The sequence below is a fragment of the Ranitomeya imitator genome, chromosome 4, assembly GCF_032444005.1.
Source record: "Ranitomeya imitator isolate aRanImi1 chromosome 4, aRanImi1.pri, whole genome shotgun sequence".
Lineage (NCBI taxonomy): Eukaryota > Metazoa > Chordata > Amphibia > Anura > Dendrobatidae > Ranitomeya > Ranitomeya imitator.
Window position 1 is genome coordinate 621,494,979 of NC_091285.1, and position 19,503 is coordinate 621,514,481.

Below are 19,503 nucleotides of genomic sequence, written 5' to 3' on the forward strand. Positions count from 1 at the left end.
TGTGCCTAAACAGTAGAAACCCCCCACAAGTGACCCCATTTTGGAAACTAGACCCCACAAGGAACTTACCTAGATATGTGTTGAGCACTTTGAACCCCCAAGTGCTTCACAGAAGTTTACAACGCTGAGCCGTGAAAATAAAAAAATAATTGTTCTTTCTTCAAAAATTATGTTTTAGCAAGCAATTTTTTATTTTCACAAGGGTAACAGGAGAAATTGGACCCCAATAATTGTTGCCCAGTTTGTCCTGAATACGCTGATACCCCATATGTGGGGGTAAACTACTGATTGGGCACACTTCGGGGCTCGGAAGGGAGGGAGCACCATTTGACTGTTTGAATGCAAGATTGGCTGGAATCAAAGGTGGCGCCATGTTGGGTTTGGAGACCCCAAATGTGCCTAAACAGTGGAAACACCTCAATTCTAACTCCAACACTAACCCCAACACACCCCTAACCCTAATCACAACCCTAAGCCCAACACACCCTTAACCACAGCCCTAACTGTTATGATCTGGTGGCCTAGGAGCAGCATGAGACGTACTCTGGAGAAGGTGGTACCTTTACTGACCGCAGACCCTGAACTAACATCGCAACTAGAAGTAGCCGTGGGATGTACCTAACACTCCCTAGACACCTCGACACAGCCGGAGGACTAAATACCCCTAAAGATAGAAACGGGAAAACTATCTTGCCTCAGAGAAAATCCCCAAAGGATAGACAGCCCCCCACAAATATTGACTGTGAGAGGAGAGGGAAATGACATACGCAGACTGAAATCAGGATTTAGCAAAGGAGGCCATTCTAGCTAAAAAGAAATAATAGGACAGAGTACTATGCGGTCAGTATTAAAACACTAGAAAATATCCACCACAAAAAATACAAAATCTCCACATCTGACTAAAGACATGGAGGGTATATCTGCATCTCCAGAGATACCAGCTTGGCTGAAGAAATCCTTACACAGACAAAGCTGGACAATACAAAACATGGAAATGCACTGAACTATAAAGCCCACAGCATGTGGACTGCAAAAACAAAGCCAAAACTTATCTTTGTTGAAATGAACAGCAAAACAGGAGAGACCAGGCAGGGATGTGAATCCTCCAAAAACAATGGACAACTGGCACAGACTAAAGAATCAAGCAAGACTAAATAGCCCAGTCCTAATTGCAAAAAGTGGACACACCTGATGACTGCTGCGATCCAAAGACAGCAGCACTACCAATCAATCACCGGAGGGAGCCCAAGAGCAGAATTCACAACAGTACCCCCCCCCCCCTTGAGGAGGGGTCACCGAACCCTCACCAGGGCCCCCAGGCCGATCAGGACGAGCCAAATCGTCAGCATGAACATCGGAGGCAACAACCCAAGAATTATCCTCCTGGCCATAACCCTTCCATTTGACAAGATACTGAAGCTTCCGCCTCGAAAAACGAGAATCCAAAATCTTCTCAACCACATACTCCAACTCCCCATCAATCAACACCGGGGCAGGAGGATCAACAAAGGGAACAACGGGCACCACATATTTCCGCAACAAAGATCTATGGAAAACATTATGGATGGAAAAAGAGGCTGGAAGGGCCAAACGAAAAGACACTGGATTGATAATCTCAGAAATCCTATAAGGACCAATAAACCGAGGCTTGAACTTAGGGGAAGAAACCTTCATAGGAACATGACGGGAAGACAACCAGACCAAATCCCCAACCCGAAGCCGGGAACCAACACACCGACGATTGTTAGCAAAACGCTGAGCCTCCTCCTGAGACAACACCAAATTGTCCACCACATGAGCCCAAATTTGCTGCAACCTGTCAACCACAGAATCCACACCAGGACAATCAGAAGGCTCAACCTGCCCTGAAGAAAAACGAGGATGAAAACCAAAATTGCAAAAAAAAAAGGCGAAACCAAGGTAGCAGAACTAGCCCGATTATTAAGGGCAAACTCTGCCAATGGCAAGAAAGCCACCCAATCATCCTGATCAGCAGACACAAAGCATCTCAAATAAGTTTCCAAAGTCTGATTAGTTCGCTCGGTTTGGCCATTTGTCTGAGGATGAAATGCGGAAGAAAAAGACAAATCAATGCCCAGCCTAGCACAAAAGGCCCGCCAAAACCTAGAAACAAACTGGGAACCTCTATCGGACACAATATTCTCCGGAATGCCATGCAAACGAACCACATGCTGAAAAAACAACGGAACCAAATCAGAAGAGGAAGGCAATTTAGGCAAAGGTACCAAATGAACCATCTTAGAAAACCGGTCACAAACCACCCAGATAACAGACATCCTCTGGGAAACCGGAAGATCTGAAATAAAATCCATAGAAATATGCGTCCAAGGTCTCTCAGGGACCGGCAAAGGCAAAAGCAACCCACTAGCGCGGGAACTGCAAGGCTTGGCCTGCACACAAGTCCCACAGGACTGCACAAAAGAACGCACATCCCGTGACTAAGAAGGCCACCAAAAGGACCTACCAACCAAATCTCTGGTACCAAAAATCCCAGGATGGCCAGCCAACACAGAACAATGAACCTCAGAAATCACTTTACTAGTCCATCTATCAGGAACAAACAGTTTCCCCACTGGACAGTGGTCAGGTTTATCAGCACTGAAATTCCTGAAGAACCCGTCGTAAATCAGGGGAGATGGCAGAAAGAATCACCCCTTCCTTCAGAATGCCGACCGGTTCAAGGACCCCAGGAGAATCAGGCAAAAAACTCCTAGAGAGGGCATCAGCCTTAAAGGGAACCTGTCACCCCGATTTTTCAGATTGAGATAAAAATACTGTTAAATAGGGCCTGCGCTGTGCGTTACAATAGTGTATGTAGTGTACCCTGATTCCCCACCTATGCTGCGAAATACATTACCAAAGTCGCCCTGGTCAGGTCGGGTGGGCGTAGTGACATCGCTGTTTCTTCCCCAGCTTTCCGTTGGTGGCGTAGTGGTGTGCGCATGTCCAAGTGCTGCCGAATCCACTGCGCACAGGTGAAGAAAAAGCGCGCGATCTGCGCTATTACCCTTGTCATCGGTGGGGGCGGCCATCTTCCTGAGGCCGCGCGTGCGCAGATGGAGTGCTCCGCTGCACGGGGCTTCAGGAAAATGGCTGCGGGATGCCGCGCGTGCACAGATGGAGATCGCGGCGGCCATTTTCCCAAAGCCGAGTTTGCATCTCGGCTTCAGGAAAATGGCCGCCACGATCTCCATCTGCGCACGCGCAGCCTCCGGAAGTTGACCACCCCCACCGATGACAAGGATAATAGCGCAGATCGCGCGTTTTCTTCACCTGTGCACAGTGGATTCGGCACTTGGACATGCGCACACCACTACGCCACCAACGGAAAGCTGGGGAAGAAACAGCGATGTCACCACGCCCACCCGACCTGACCAGCCTGATTGACAGGCGAAAACGGCGACTTTGGTAATGTATTTCGCAGCATAGGTGGGGAATCAGGGTACACTACATACACTATTGTAACGCACAGCGCAGGCCCTATTTAACAGTATTTTTATCTCAATCTGAAAAAACGGGGTGACAGGTTCCTTTTAACATTCTTAGAACCCGGAAGATACGAGACCACAAAATCAAAACGGGAGAAAAACAGCGACCATCGAGCCTGTCTAGGATTCAGCAGTTTGGCAGACTCGAGGTAAATCAGATTCTTATGATCGGTCAAGACCACAATACGGTGCTTGGCCCCCTCAAGCCAATGTCGCCACTCCTCAAATGCCCACTTCATAGCCAACAACTCGCGATTGCAGACATCATAATTGCGTTCCGCAGGCGAAAATTTTCGAGAAACGAAGGCACACGGTTTCATTAAGGAACCATCAGAATTCCTCTGAGACAAAACGGCCCCTGCCCCAATCTCAGAAGCGTCAACCTCAACCTGAAAAGGAAGAGAAACATCCGGCTGACGCAAGACAGGGGCAGAAGTAAATCGGCGTTTAAGCTCCTGAAAGGCAGAAACAGCCGCGGAGGACCAATTCGTCACATCAGCGCCTTTCTTCGTCAAATCGGTCAGGGGTTTAACCACACTGGAGAAGTTGGCAATGAAACGGCGATAAAAATTAGCAAAGCCCAAAAATTTCTGAAGGCTCTTCACGAATGTGGGCTGAATCCAATCATGAATGGCCTGAACCTTAACCGGATCCATTTCTACAGATGAGGGAGAAAAAATGAAGCCCAAAAAAGAAACCTTCTGCACTCCAAAGAGGCACTTAGACCCCTTCACAAATAAAGCATTATCACGAAGGATCTGAAATACCATCCTGACCTGTTTCACATGAGACTCCCAATCATTGGAAAAAATCAAAATATCATCCAAATATACAATCATGAATTTATCAAGATAACTCCGAAAGATATCATGCATAAAGGACTGGAACACAGATGGAGCATTAGAGAGCCCGAATGGCATCACAAGGTATTCAAAATGGCCTTCGGGCGTATTAAATGCAGTTTCCATTCGTCACCCTGCTTAATACGAACAAGATTATATGCCCCTCGAAGGTCAATCTTAGTAAACCAACTAGCCCCCTTAATCCTAGCAAACAAATCAGAAAGCAAAGGCAAAGGGTATTGAAATTTGACTGTGATCTTATTCAAGAGGCGATAATCAATACAGGGTCTCAAGGAGCCATCCTTCTTGGCAACGAAAAAAAAACCTGCTCCCAATGGTGAAGAAGATGGCCGAATATGCCCTTTCTCCAAAGACTCCTTAATATAGCTCCACATGGCGGCATGTTCTGGCACAGACAGGTTGAAAAGTCGGCCCTTAGGGAACTTACAACCTGGAATCAAGTCAATAGCACAATCACAGTCCCTATGCGGTGGAAGGGAACTGGATTTGGGCTCATCGAATACATCCTGGAAATCTGACAAAAACTCAGGAATTTCAGAAGAGGGGGAAGAGGAAATTGACATCAAAGGAACGTGACCATGAACCGCCTGACAACCCCAACTAGTCACAGACATAGATTTCCAATCTAACACCGGATTATGTAACTGTAACCATGGAAAACCCAGCACAATAGCATCATGCAAATTATGCAACACCAGAAAACGACAATCTTCCTGATGGGCTGGCGCCATGCGCATAGTCAGCTGTGTCCAAAACTGAGGTTTATTTATAGCCAACGGTGTAGCATCAATGCCCCTTAAAGGAATAGGGTTCTGCAAAGGCTGCAAGGGGAAACCACAACGTCTGGCAAATTCTAAGTCCATTAAGTTCAAAGCGGCGCCTGAATCCACAAATGCCATGACAGAAAATGACGATAATGAGCAGATCAAGGTCACAGATAACAGAAATTTAGGTTGTACAGTACTGATGGTAACAGAACTAGCGATTCTCTTTGTACGCTTAGGGCAATCAGAAATAACATGAGCCGAATCGCCGCAGTAACAACACAACCTACTCCGACGCCTGAATCCTTGTCGTTCAGCTCTAGACAAAATCCTATCACACTGCATAGGCTCAGGACTCCGCTCGGAGGACAACGCCACAGTGGGCACAACTCTGCGCTCGCGCAAGCGCCGATCAATCTGAATGGCCAGAGACATAGAATCACTCAGACCAGCAGGCGTGGGGAACCCCACCATAACATCTTTAATGGATTCAGAAAGACCCTTTCTGAAAATTGCCGCCAAGGCATCCTCATTCTATTTAGTCAGCACAGACCATTTTCGAAATTTCTGGCAATACGATTCTGCCGCTTCTTGACCCTGACACAGGGCCAACAAGGTCTTCTCTGCATGATCCACTGAATTAGGTTCATCATACAATAACCCTAGCGCCTGAAAAAAGGTGTCTACATTAAGCAAAGCCGGATTCCCAGATTCCAGGGAAAATGCCCAATCCTGAGGATCACCACGCAGCAGGGAAATAATATTAACCTGCTGTATGGGATCACCAGAGGAACGGGGTTTCAGAGCAAAAAACAGTTTACAGTTATTTTTAAAGCTCAAAAATTTGGACCTGTCCCCAAAAAACAAATCAGGAGTTGGAATTCTAGGCTCTAAAACCGGAGTCTGAACGATATAATCAGAAATACCCTGTACTCTAGCAGCAAGTTGGTCCACACGAGACGCCAATTCCTGAACATCCATGCCAGCGCCAAACTCCTGAGCCACCCAGAGGAAAAGAGGGAAGAAAAGACACAGACTACAGAAAAAAAAATGGCTCAGCACTTTTCTTCCCTTCTTCTGAGATGCGTTTAACTCATTGTTGGCCAGTTGTACTGTTATGATCTGGTGGCCTAGGAGCAGCATGAGACGTACTCTGGAGAAGGTGGTACCTGTACTGACCGCAGACCCTGAACTAACACCGCAACTAGAAGTAGCCGTGGGATGTACCTAACACTCCCTAGACACCTCGACACAGCCGGAAGACTAAATACCCCTAAAGATAGAAACGGGAAAACTATCTTGCCTCAGAGAAAATCCCCAAAGGATAGACAGCCCCCCACAAATATTGACTGTGAGAGGAGAGGGAAATGACATACGCAGACTGAAATCAGGATTTAGCAAAGGAGGCCATTCTAGCTAAAAAGAAATAATAGGACAGAGTACTATGCGGTCAGTATTAAAACACTAGAAAATATCCACCACAAAAAATACAAAATCTCCACATCTGACTAAAGACATGGAGGGTATATCTGCATCTCCAGAGATACCAGCTTGGCTGAAGAAATCCTTACACAGACAAAGCTGGACAATACAAAACATGGAAATGCACTGAACTATAAAGCCCACAGCATGTGGACTGCAAAAACAAAGCCAAAACTTATCTTTGTTGAAATGAACAGCAAAACAGGAGAGACCAGGCAGGGATGTGAATCCTCCAAAAACAATGGACAACTGACACAGACTAAAGAATCAAGCAAGACTAACTAGCCCAGTCCTAATTGCAAAAAGTGGACACACCTGATGAATGCTGCGATCCAAAGACAGCAGCACTACCACTCATAACCACCGGAGGGAGCCCAAGAGCAGAATTCACAACACCTAACCCCAACACACCCCTAACCATAACCCTAACCACAAGCCTAATCTTAACCCTATTTCCAACCCTAGCCCTAATTCCAACCCTAAGGCTATGTGCCCACTTTGCGGATTCATGTGAGATTTTTCCGCACCATTTTTGAAAAATCCACGGGTAAAAGGCACTGCGTTTTACCTGCAGATTTACCGTGGATTTCCAGTGTTTTTTGTGCAGATTTCACCTGCGGATTCCTATTGAGGAACAGGTGTAAAACGCTGCAGAATCCGCACAAAGAAATTACATGCTGCGGAAAATACAACAGTGTTCCCGCGCGGTATTTTCCACACCATGGGCACAGAGGATTTGGTTTTCCATAGGTTTACATGGAACTGTAAAGCTGATGGAAAACTGCTACGAATCCACAGCGGCCAATCCGCTGCGGATACGCAGCCAAATACGCACTGTGTGCACATAGCTTAATTCTAAGGGTATGTGCACACGATGCGGAAACCGCTGCGGATCCACAGTTTCCCATGAGTTTACAAAAAACACTGCGCACATGCTGCGGAAAAAACTGTGCGGAAACGCAGCGGTTTACATTCCGCACATTTCACTTCTTTCTGCGGATTCCACAGCTGTTTTACAACTGCTCCAATAGAAAACCGCAGTGAAATCCGCAGAAAAAACACGGTAAATCCGCGATAAATCCGCAGCGGTTTTGCACTGCGGATTTATAAAGACCGCTGCGGAAAAATCAGCAGAGGACCAGAATACGTGTGCACATTCCCTAACCCTAGTTCTAACTGTAGTGGAAAAAAAATATATATAGATTTTCTTTATTTTATTATTGTTCCTACCTATGGTGGTGATAAAGGGGGGTGATCAAAATGTACATGGAACGAATCTGCCGGCCGGCAGATTTGGCGAGCGCACTGCGCATGCGCCCGCCATTTTGGAAGATGGCGGCACCCATGGAGAAGACGGACGGACACCTCGAGACTTGGTAAGTATAAGGGGGGGGGTGATCGGGGCACGGGGTGGTGTCGGAGCACGGGGGGGTGGCATAGGAGCACGGGGGGAGCGGACAGGGCGACGGAGGGGAGCGGACCACAGAACGGAGGACTGGGGGGGCACATCAGTGTTTTCAGCCATGGCCGATGATATTGAAGCATCGGCCAAGGCTGGATTGTAATATTTCACCAGTTTTTTAGGTGAAATATTACAAATCGCTCTGATTGGCAGTTTCACTTTCAACAGCCAATCAGAGCGATCGTAGCCACGGGGGGGTGAAGCCACCCCCCCTGGGCTGAAGTACCACACCCCCTGTCCCTACAGATCGGGTGAAATTGAGTTAACCCTTTCACCCGATCTGCAGGGACGCGATCTTTCCATGACGCCACATAGGCGTCACAGGTCGGATTGGCACCGACTTTCATGACGCCTACGTGGCGTCAAAGGTCGGGAAGGGGTTAAACAAAATCAATATTCAGTGTGACCGCCCCTTGCCTTTATCAGTTCCCCCCCGAAATGCCGCGATAGAACGCTCACAGACCCTGTGCCTTTGGATCGGAGATCATTGCCATGGTGACCCAATGTCGTCATGACTACATCCGGGTCACCAGAGCTAGGAAACATGCTGATAATGTGCAGTGCATGATCAGCAAGTTTCTTTATCAGTGCAGAGCTAATAGTTTCTACAGCATGGGGGTGCTGCTACATCCCCATGCTGCAGAAGCGATCATCCTGTAAAAAAATGATAATCCACTGGTATGATGTTCCCTTGTGAAGGCTTCTCCATGGCATTGGTCACGTGGTCTCCAGAGAAATCTACAGCTATTGTTGCATCCAAGACCCAAGTGGGACTCATCGGTGATGAGGACAAACCTCCATTGCTCCATTCCAGTCGCCTGTCTCCAGCTGAAGACCACAGGGTCAGCTCTATGAAGTCTTCACAAGGGAATCTCACTTCAGTTCTACTCTCAGTATTATGGTGTGGGGACCCCTTTAGTCTTCATTCCAGGTACACCAACAGCTCGGCGTTACGTTTATTCAGTAGTGCAACCAGTTGTACAGCTATTTCTACAAATTGTCACCAGGTCACATGTTTTCAGGCTACTGTGAGCAGCTTGTGTGGCCTAAACGTGCTACCATGGCCTGCAGTGTCTCCCATCAAGCACATTTGGGACATTAATTGGTAACTGCAAAGGCAGCTGCCAGCAGAGGAGCTTGAGGATTTGCCCAAGTGCATTAATAACCATTAATAACCTCACTGATAGCAGCCAGGGATGTGTAAGTGCGCGGATTTCTGCAATGTGCAGAAAACGTGAAGGTGTGCAGATATCACAGCGGATACAAGACAGAGGCATCAGATGACTACTAAATCATTATACCAAACATTGCATGCATTAAGACAAAGAAAGGCAAGTGTATTAATAGAGGAGCTTAATATACCTGATTCCCTGCGGAGTACCTTTTCTTCTGAGATGGCAGTCCAGAAGCACAGGAGAAAGCAAAGGCAACAATACACAAACATTGCAACTTAGTAACATCCAGGGAAGAGCAGAGACAGTACAGAATATCCGCTAAACATGCCAGGAAGCCGTTATTGTTCTCAGTTATCAGCCAGACTGTGGGTGCAGAATAGCACCTGCTCTGCTCCGAGTTTGGTGGGCCTGTTCACATCTGGAGGTCTTGTCTACCATAACTTAAGATAACCATCGATTTCAAATGTTCCTGCACGGTCAGAAACAGCCATTACACAGCACACAGCTGGGGCACATTTATAAGATTATCTCAGCACAGGAACATTTTAAACACATCCAATTGTGGAAAATATTATTATGCCAAGATCTATTGATTAAAATTATCATTGATTGTCAGCTTCTTCCCTCTTCAGGAGCACTGTGTACCGCTCCTCTGTCTACCGGCTAACTGATGGTCGGGGAAGGAGCCACTGGCCCAAACAGAGAGTGCAGGGGGACTGAAGCCATCCGGATCCAGTGATCCACTCAGCTTCAGTGGGACGTTTGCAAACTGTATAGCAGAGAGCTTGTAAGTGCTGCGTTCCTTGCATAGGAAACCACACACCTCAGATAGACCGCAGTGGTGGACAATACTAGGCAGTAAAATCCCTCCATTCTTGAGGACGGACAAGATTTTTAATAAGCGGTAAATTGCAAAGTTACCTGTTTTTACAAGCACTTTGCAATTTTACTAATTTAAGATGAGACAACTCCTATGAAGAAGCTTCACAGTCTACAAAAATGATCCCCTCTATTTGATTGGTGATAACTGTTAGATTGATGTGGATCCCACTGCGGAGACCCTCAACTAGGACTCACATCCCTCATTTTTCTCTGCAAGGAGGTGGCCTGGAGGCGTTAAATAAAGTGGATGGTTCACATACGCCCATCTGTTCCAAAGACTAATGGGAGTCACCACGATAGTTAAAAAGGACATTTCACCAATGTTTTCATGTTAAACTGGACAGATGATGTAATATCGGCTGCAGAGTGGAATAAACTGTCTTTTTATTATTATTATTTCACCTCTTCGTTGCTAAGATATTAGCATTGAAATATTTGGCACCTAATGATTTAACTGTAATAAAGTCCAAGTAGCTGTTATCACAAAGTTTTCACTGAGGGTGTGCACTTTGTCTCCCTGTATAATGTTGACCAATCATAAGTAGGCAGCAACATAGAAGTGCAGAAGCTCCTGTGATGATATGATCACGTGATCTGAGTCCACAAGTCCTGCCAGCCGGAGTGTGCAGCCTAAATAAGCGCTGAAGATACATTCCCACAGCACAGAAATGTGGATCAATTAATGAGTTAATATTCCCATGCTTCTTTAAATGCTGCACTCTGCTGTCGTTATCATTGCCATAGCCTTTCAATGGAGTAGAGGGAGCTTATGCGGCCATCTTCTGCATTTAACACATCCTGGCCATGTTCTAGTGGAAAAAAGGCATCGGGCAATTCAACATGTCCGATCCTTCTTCCTTCTCATACACATGAGAAAGTCCCAGTGTAATCAGAATCTTTGGCGATGAATCCGTTACTAATAATACAGTAACTTCTAAAGCAAACAGCAATGAATTCAAGATGAAAATCAGAAATGAGACCCGCCAGTAAAGTAATGGCACACTTACCTCATGCTGCTTCTCCTCATTCGGGTACGTGTCCACAAACACTCCCAGACCTACAAACTTATCTTTACTTCCGAACACAGAACCTGAAACATCAGATTGGTTAAAAAAAAAAAAAAAAATCCCATTATCACATCAAGACATGAATCCGCACAGCCTAGAAAGCAGAGGAACAACTTCTCACCTACTTGCATTCGATCCTTGGTGAACCAGAGGGCAAAGCCATCACCGTTTAGGTTTTTCTTGCCCTGTCCGTGGACTTTGAAATAAACTTGTAGCTCCCAATCCCGTAGGTAGCAGGGCTGGAAAAACGAATGTATAGTCTGTCATTTATGAAGGACTGCGATCTGACAAGAGTAAGCACATTGAGCTTAGAATGGCCGTTGACTGTCATTTATGGAGTCGGACTTACAACCTTCTATCCGGCATATACACATAATGAACACATTCCCATCGTCACATACCAATACTAAATACACTGTGGTACTTATCGCCTACTGATCAGGAGCCCATATTACAGCGTATATACTAAGAATAACAACCTCCTAAAAAGTAGAACCAAGATGGCGACGATTGGCCATTCAGTAGGCTTCCAGCTAGCTGCTATGATAACCCATCGGCACACTGCGAATGTGTTGCCCGAGGTGCCGGAGATGTGTGCCAAGATATAAGGCTGTGCCATTTCAAACCACAGACTGACAGGCATCTATGCGGTTAAACAAAACTCAAGACAGAAACAAAATGAACATATACCCTGGTGTTAGTAAAAAGCACTTAGCAAACAAAAAAGCATAAAACCCATCCCACCAGCGACAAGGTGTACCACAATCGGGATGGCCCTGACCTCTAGTATTAAAACCTTTCAATATGTAAAAGCGACATCAATGCTGGTGCGATGGCTTTTACGCTTTTTTTAATCAATACCTCACATTATTTATACGCACTATTCCTGTTACTTTTTTACTTATAGCAAGGTATATGTTCATTTTCTTTCAGTCTTGGGTTTAGTCTGTGTAATGGCCAGTGTGAACATGGTCCTATTTTGCATACCAACTTATACCCCAGTTCACTTTTTTTTTGTTAAGTATGTGGTTAAACAGCAGCGATCAGAGTTGGCTCCAGTCTCTGCTGTTAGAAGCAGGTGCTGCCTATACAACACAAACACATCCTACCCTGGGTGGGTCGTGCTCAGTTCCTGATCCTGCACCCAACCTGTGACCAATAAATATATCACAGATCATTAATAGATTGCAAAACAGAAACAATGGGGCAAATACCACATCAAGCCTTACCATACGATTCCACACAGCTCCATGCTTGCTCTGTGAATCTGGAGTGAGGCGGACATATTGAGGAGTAACCAGCACACTGCCCATTAAGTCCCATAGGGATGAAGAAGAAGAGCCCACACCTGAAAGACAAGAAATCATCATCTGTAAAGAGGCTCCAGGGATAAAGCTTCTTAGTTAATTTCCTCCAATTTCCTTCCATGTGTCCAATATTTAGCCCCTGGGGTCAGTCACTGCAGTCCTCTAGATACGTTGTTGGGTTATCTAGAACAGGTTTATAAAATTAATGAAACACAGCTTAACTATTCAAAAACAATGCCACTCTTGCCCATGTTCTGCTCTCTTGAGTGGGCAGACGACTAAAGGGTTTTCCACTACTTTCACATTGATGACATATCCAGATCATTGAGGGTCCAAAACTCCCAAGATCAGGGAGGGTCCAACACCCAAGGTCAGCAAGAGTCCAACACCCAAAAGTGTATGGAGCAGAATTACACATTTCCATACACTTTTACATGAGGCTGCCTCTGGAGCGAATCACAGCTTCCTAGTGATGGTGGGGGCCACCACTATGTCACTTTGATGACCTATCCTGAGGGTGCTCGTTCACATTAAACAGCTAGCTCTCCCGGACCCCCAATACATCATAACTAGTGATGAGCGAATATACTCGGTACTCGAGATTTCCCGAGCACGCTCGGGTGTCCTCAGAGTATTTTAAGTACTCGGAGATTTAGTTTTCAGTGCCGCAGCTGAATAATTTACATCTGTTAGCCAGCTTGATTACATGTGGGGATTCCCTAGCAACCAGGCAACCCCCACATATACTTATGCTAGCTAACAGCGTGCTTGGGAAATCTCGAGTACCGAGTATATTCGCTCATCACTAATCATAACTTTCGGCCTAATCTTCATGTGTCTTCAAAGGGAAGAGTTGAGAAAGCCACTGCCAGATGCCCGAGATATTGGCTTATCGTCTGCATAACAAAAGAGTCAGATGTTCAAATTCAACATGCCCGACCCTCATCTCTACCGACATTATCAGGCAGGAGACCCCATACACAACAGACTGGCAGAAGATACCATCAGGTTCAGCAGATGTTACTCTTCTATGTATGGTACCCTGAATGATGGATACAAGTCCTGGAAACCTCTAATGTCTGTTCTGCAGATGCGCTGGTCTCCTCCAATGACCCAGAAGTGAGAGCGGGATCAGAGGAGAACAATAGGAATTAATTCTCCACCCAAAAATGACAAAACCAACAGTGCCTGTAATACTATGAAGGTGACTGAATGACGTAGGAAGAGACATCCACATGAATCAATAGATGGCATCGGCTCAACAGGACACCCGGGTGGTCTGAGATCTTTCAGCGGACACGTGGGAGCTGATCTGTACTGGCATTTGTTTGGCTTCATCTTATACAACATGCAGCACAACAGCAATCAGTCCAAAAAAGCATCTCCCAGACGTACGAAACTCGAGCGCCGCAGATATGCCACCTCTTACATTGGCTAATGGTGAAATCTGCAGAACAACTTGTCACACTGCAGAGGTCATGTCCGCGGCGGCGGTCAGTTTTCTCTACAGCAATTACGGTAATCACATTTGGCACCTTATTTAATTTAATCGTATGAACATCATATAAGAATACATAAATGATAAACAGTGATTGAAAAGAACAAAGGAACAGAAATCAGAGTCGGATATCGAGATTTTCTATGTATGCAATAACATTGTCATTTTCAGCATATAAATCATTCTTGTCACCAGTATAAGATCTGAGGGGACATTCCTCGACAATGTGCTGAATTGTTTGACGCTCAGCTCCACAGTCACAGGCAGGAGAGTCAGATTTTCCCCACTTATGCATAAGATCTGCACAGACACCAAAGTTTGTTCTGATACGATTCAAAGTGACCCAGGTTTTCCTTGGCAGATTGAAGCCTGGTGCTGGATTTTGAAAGTGAGGAAACGTTTGAGGCTCACCGTCTACTGCACTGACCCAAAGTTCACGCCATTTCTCTTCTAAATTGAAATTATGTTCATACAGGGTAATTGCGGTTCGGATGGGTGGATGTCTTGATTTCAGTCGCTGTATTTGAACATCTTGGATATTTTGTTGTATTGGGAGATTTTCATTATTCACTACTTTGGTGTATTCTTTAAGTAGGAGTTTTTTGTCTTCTCAAATTTGCAGGTGCGATATGGGTCAAGACAGGTAACCAGTGGACGGGCGTAGGTCTGATAGCACCAGAAATTATGCGCATAGAGTTGTTCAACTGATTGTCGATTGCATTCACATGACAAATATTCAGCCATACTGGAGCACAATATTCTGCGGTAGAGTACACCAAGGCAAGGGTAGACGCTCGCAAGACAGGTGTGGAGGAAGCCCAGGAGGATCCACAGAGTTTCTGAATAATATTATTGCGTGCTTTCAGTTTCTGTGCTGTCTTTTCCAAGTGAGATTTGACATTTGGCACCATCTCATCCACAATGCTGGGACTGTAATATGCAGAAGAATTCTGCCCAGAAATATCCAGACAGACAATCCATTGCATATCTGACCCCTGTAGACAAGTCCTGAGTGATCAGCGGTTCCCTGAAAAATGCCCACAGGAAAATTGCCATCAGGAAAATTGCCCACACGGGAAATTTGCCCAGATGGAAAATTGCCAATTGCAGCATCACAAAGTTTCAGATCTATGATATTTGAGGTGAAAGGTGAGGATGTTCACATGAATGTCCGCAAGGACAGGGTCCTCTCCCCTCTGTACTAGTCTGTCACTGTAATCCTGTTTACTGTAAACGATATCTATAACCCTGTATGTAACCCTTTCTCATGTACAGCACCATGGAAATAATGGTGCTATATAAATAAATAATAATAAATAATAATGTGTGATCAACTTGTGATTTACAGCTGACCTAGCGCAAAACTGCAAACATGCTGATGATCTTTGGTTGTAGCAGTCTGTCATTATCAGCAATAGATAGATCTAGTCTGCTCTCATCTCTCACTGATTCTGCCTTACTCCTCCCACCAGCCCAGAACAGCAGCACATGCAGAAACAGCAGCAGTATGATCCAGAGGAGCCATCACTGCTATCAGTACCCACAAAAAAAAATCACTATATTATCTGTGGAGTTACATGGGACTGCAGGTCAGATCTAATACATTATCATCTCAGTGGGTGCCCACCAAAAGCAGGGTGCTGCTGGCTGAGATAGATGGTCCTGGAAGCCCAGAAAGCACCGCAGAAAGGTGAGATTCTGTCAGAATCTGTCAGAGGAGCGGAAGTGCCATAGCAGCTCCGCTCTCCCATTGACTTCAGTGGCAGTGAATCTGGGGCATGCACTTCCTTCCCTGTCCACTTATGACTACCAAGAGTAAGAGTGAACAGACCCTATGTAGTTATGTATCATACACATATACTGCAGGTGCAGGCAGGCATAGGATGGAAGGAAATGCAGAGTGGATTTGAATAAGGGTCTCTAGGCCCAGACACCACAATGAGAGTGGAATAAGGGTCTCTAGGCCCACACACACCACACAGAGTGGAATAAGGGTCTCTAGGCCCAGACAGCCCTCAATGAGAGTGGAATTATTGTTAGCACACTGGAATGACAAGAACAGAATCCGTACTCTGGGACTCGGGATGAGTGAACCGAACCTGTAGAACCTGGAGAAGTAAACTGGGCCCAGAGACCTTTGTTGAAATCCATTCTGCATTTTCTTTGCTGCCTGTTGTGCTGTATTGTATTTCAATGGAGCCCATGGAAATCAAGGACAATCACCCGGCAGCTAATTATTTGCAGGTGTTCAATGATTGTTTAATAAACTTGTTATTGTTATTAGACCTCCTTAATAAACTGTTCTTAATAAACTTGTCGGTAGTTTTTTATGTGGGCAATTTTCGCAGACATTCTTCTATGCTGCAGAGCATCTCACCTATGATTCTATACTATTCTCTGTTCTGCAGAGCATCTCACGCATACCTGTATACTATCCCCCTGTCCTGCAGAGCATTTAACCTATATCTCTTTGCTATTCTCTGTCCTGCAGAGCAACTCACCTGTAATTCTATATTATTCTTCTGCCTGCAGAGCATCTCACGTATACCTGCATACTATCCCCCTGTTCTGCAGAGCATTTAACCTATATCTCTTTGCTATTCTCTGTCCTGCAGAGCATCTCACGTATAATTCTATATTATTCTTCTGCCTGCAGAGCATCTCACGCATACCTGCATACTATCCCCCTGTCCTGCAGAGCATTTAACCTATATCTCTTTGCTATTCTCTGTCTTGCAGAGCATCTCACCTATAATTCTATATTATTCTTCTGCCCTGCAGAGCATCTCACGTATACCTGCATATTATCCCCGTCCTACAGAGCATTTAACCTATATCTCTTTGCTATTCTGTCCTGCAGAGCATCTCACCTATAATTCTATATTATTCTTCTGCCCTGCAGAGCATCTCACGTAAACCTGCATACTATCCCCCTGTCCTGCAGAGCATTTAACCTATATCTCTTTGCTATTGTCTGTCCTGCAGAGCATCTCACGTATAATTCTATATTATTCTTCTGCCCTGCAGAGCATCTCACGTATACCTGCATACTATCCCCCTGTTCTGCAGAGCATTTAACGTATATCTCTTGACCTCTCTCTATATCAATGACCTATATTTACCTTCATTCGCGGTGATGCGCCCTCTGCTGGTTGTTCCTCGAGCGTGGGAACTTTCCTAGAAAGCTCCCAGGCTCGAGCTCATATGAGGACAACCAGCAGAGGGCGCCTCACCGCAAATGAAGGTAAATATAGGTCATTGACCTACATTACCTTCATTCCCCGGGGTTTTGCAGCCACGAGCACTGCTGCATTAGCAGAGCTCCTGGCTGTAAAATATTTTAACCCCTTCAGATGGATTTACATCGTTGGACGTTACAGATCTTCGGAAGGCTTGTATATTGTTGGTTTATTATTTTTTCTTTGTTACAGATCGAGGGTCTTCAGATGGATTGAGCGTAGAATAAAATATTACAACAACCTTTGTTTTTATTTCATTAAAATACTTTTAAATAATGTGTTTGTGTTTATTTAACCCTTTACTACTATTGGATTAATAATGGATAGGTGTCATAATTGATGCCTCTCCATTATTAATTTGGCTTAATGCCACCTTACAATAGCAAGGTTGCATTAACCCTTCATTACCCCATATCCCACCGCTACACGGGAATGGGAAGAAAGTGGCAAAGTGCCAGAATAGGCGTATCTTCCAGATGTGCCTTTTCTGGGGTGGCTGGAGGCAGATGCTTTTAGCCGGAGGGGGGGGGGGGGGGGCAATAACCGTGGACCCTCTCCAGGCTATTAATATCTGCCCTCAGTCACTGGCTTTACTACTCTGGCAGAGAAAATTGCGCGGGAGCTCACGCCAATTTTTTCCTCCATTTAACCCTTTAATTTAATAGCTAGAACAGCCAAATTTTGCATATACACACTACTAACATTAGTAGTGTGGAATATGCAAAAAAAAATGGTGATATGAGATGGTTTACTGTATGTAAACCATGTCTCATATCATGTCGGGTTTAGGAAGGAGATAGCAAAAGCCGGCAATTGAATTACCGGCTTTAAAGCTACCTCGCGCTGTATGAAATAAAATATATATATATATATATATATATATATATATATATATATATATATATATATATATATATATATATATATATATATATATATATATATACACAGATACAGAGAGAGAGAGAGAGAGAGAGACAGTATATATGTCTATTTTTTTTTACACATGGATCCCTTGTATAGCCGTATGTCGGTTTTGCAAGCCTGCGAGAAAAACACGCAGTACGGATGCCATACGGATTACATACGGAGGATACCATGCGCAAGAAACGTTGACACACCCTGCCTACGGAGGAGCTACGGACCACTATTTTGGGGACTTTTCAGCGTATTACGGCCGTAATACACTAGACCTGGTATTCACCCGTCTCTGCTCTCTATCTAACTTCACCACCTCCCCTCTCCCTCTATCCGACCACCATCTGCTCACCTTCTCATCCCTGTCCTCCTCACCAATCATCCATATCCAGCAACATGCGCACCCACGCAGAAACCTTGCACACCTAGACACCCACACACTCTCTGACTCCATCCTACCACTGGCATCCATATCCTCACTCCACGACACAGACAGTGCTGCTGCTTTCTACAATGCCACTCTCGCATCAGCTATTGACACGGTTGCCCCTCTCGTCCATGGCAGAGCGCGACGTATCAATAGACAACCTTGGCATAATAACACCACCAAAAAGCTAAGGCAAGTGTCCAGGGTTGCGGAGCGGCGTTGGAAGAGAACACACTCGCAAGACGACTTCACTGTATTCAAACAAGCAACACTCGCTTTTAAATCTGCACTCACCTCTGCTAAACAGGCCTACTTCACAACCCTCGTATCTTCCCTATCCCACAACCCCAAACAGTTATTCAAAACATTTAACTCCCTCCTCCGCCCCCCACTGCCCCCTCCACCTCCCTCATCTCTGCTGAGGACTTTGCCACACACTTTAAAAATAAGATCGACCAGACAAGGCAAGACTTCATTGTTCAACCACCACAACCCCTTTGTATACCAGACCAATGCCCAAACCCCATAACCTCCCTATCCAACATCACTGAAGGGGGACTTAATTGTCTCATCTCCAAATCCCACCTCACCACCTGTGCGCTCGACCCCATCCCATCCCACCTCCTCCCCAACCTCACCACCACACTTATCCCATCCCTAACCCACCTCTTCAACCTATCACTAACTTCTGGCACCTTCCCCTCTGCGTTCAAACATGCCACAATCACGCCTATCCTTAAAAAGCCAACCCTCGATCCAACTGCTATGTCCAGCTATCGCCCAATATCGCTGCTCCCATTTGCTTCCAAACTACTGGAGCAGCACGTCCATGCTGAACTCTCCTCCCACCTCTCATCTAACTTGTTGTACGACAATCTACAATCTAGTTTCCGCCCCCATCACTCAACTG

At 45.4% G+C, this 19,503-nt stretch overlaps 1 protein-coding gene across 2 annotated transcripts in view; it reads right to left on the reverse strand.

Moving 5' to 3' along the window:
- Positions 1 to 19,503, reverse strand: part of LMAN2L (lectin, mannose binding 2 like) — a 48,645-nt gene that overhangs the window by 18,735 nt on the left and 10,407 nt on the right. Inside the window, exons 2-5 of one of the 2 annotated variants that reach the window (XM_069766625.1) lie at positions 12,434 to 12,552; positions 11,326 to 11,443; positions 11,145 to 11,227; positions 9,443 to 9,469 (exon numbers count right to left, since the gene is read on the reverse strand). In XM_069766625.1, coding sequence (XP_069622726.1) covers positions 9,443 to 9,469; positions 11,145 to 11,227; positions 11,326 to 11,443; positions 12,434 to 12,552 — 347 coding nt within the window. The remainder of the gene's footprint in view (positions 1 to 9,442; positions 9,470 to 11,144; positions 11,228 to 11,325; positions 11,444 to 12,433; positions 12,553 to 19,503) is intronic. The other variant, XM_069766627.1, reaches the window with a different exon arrangement.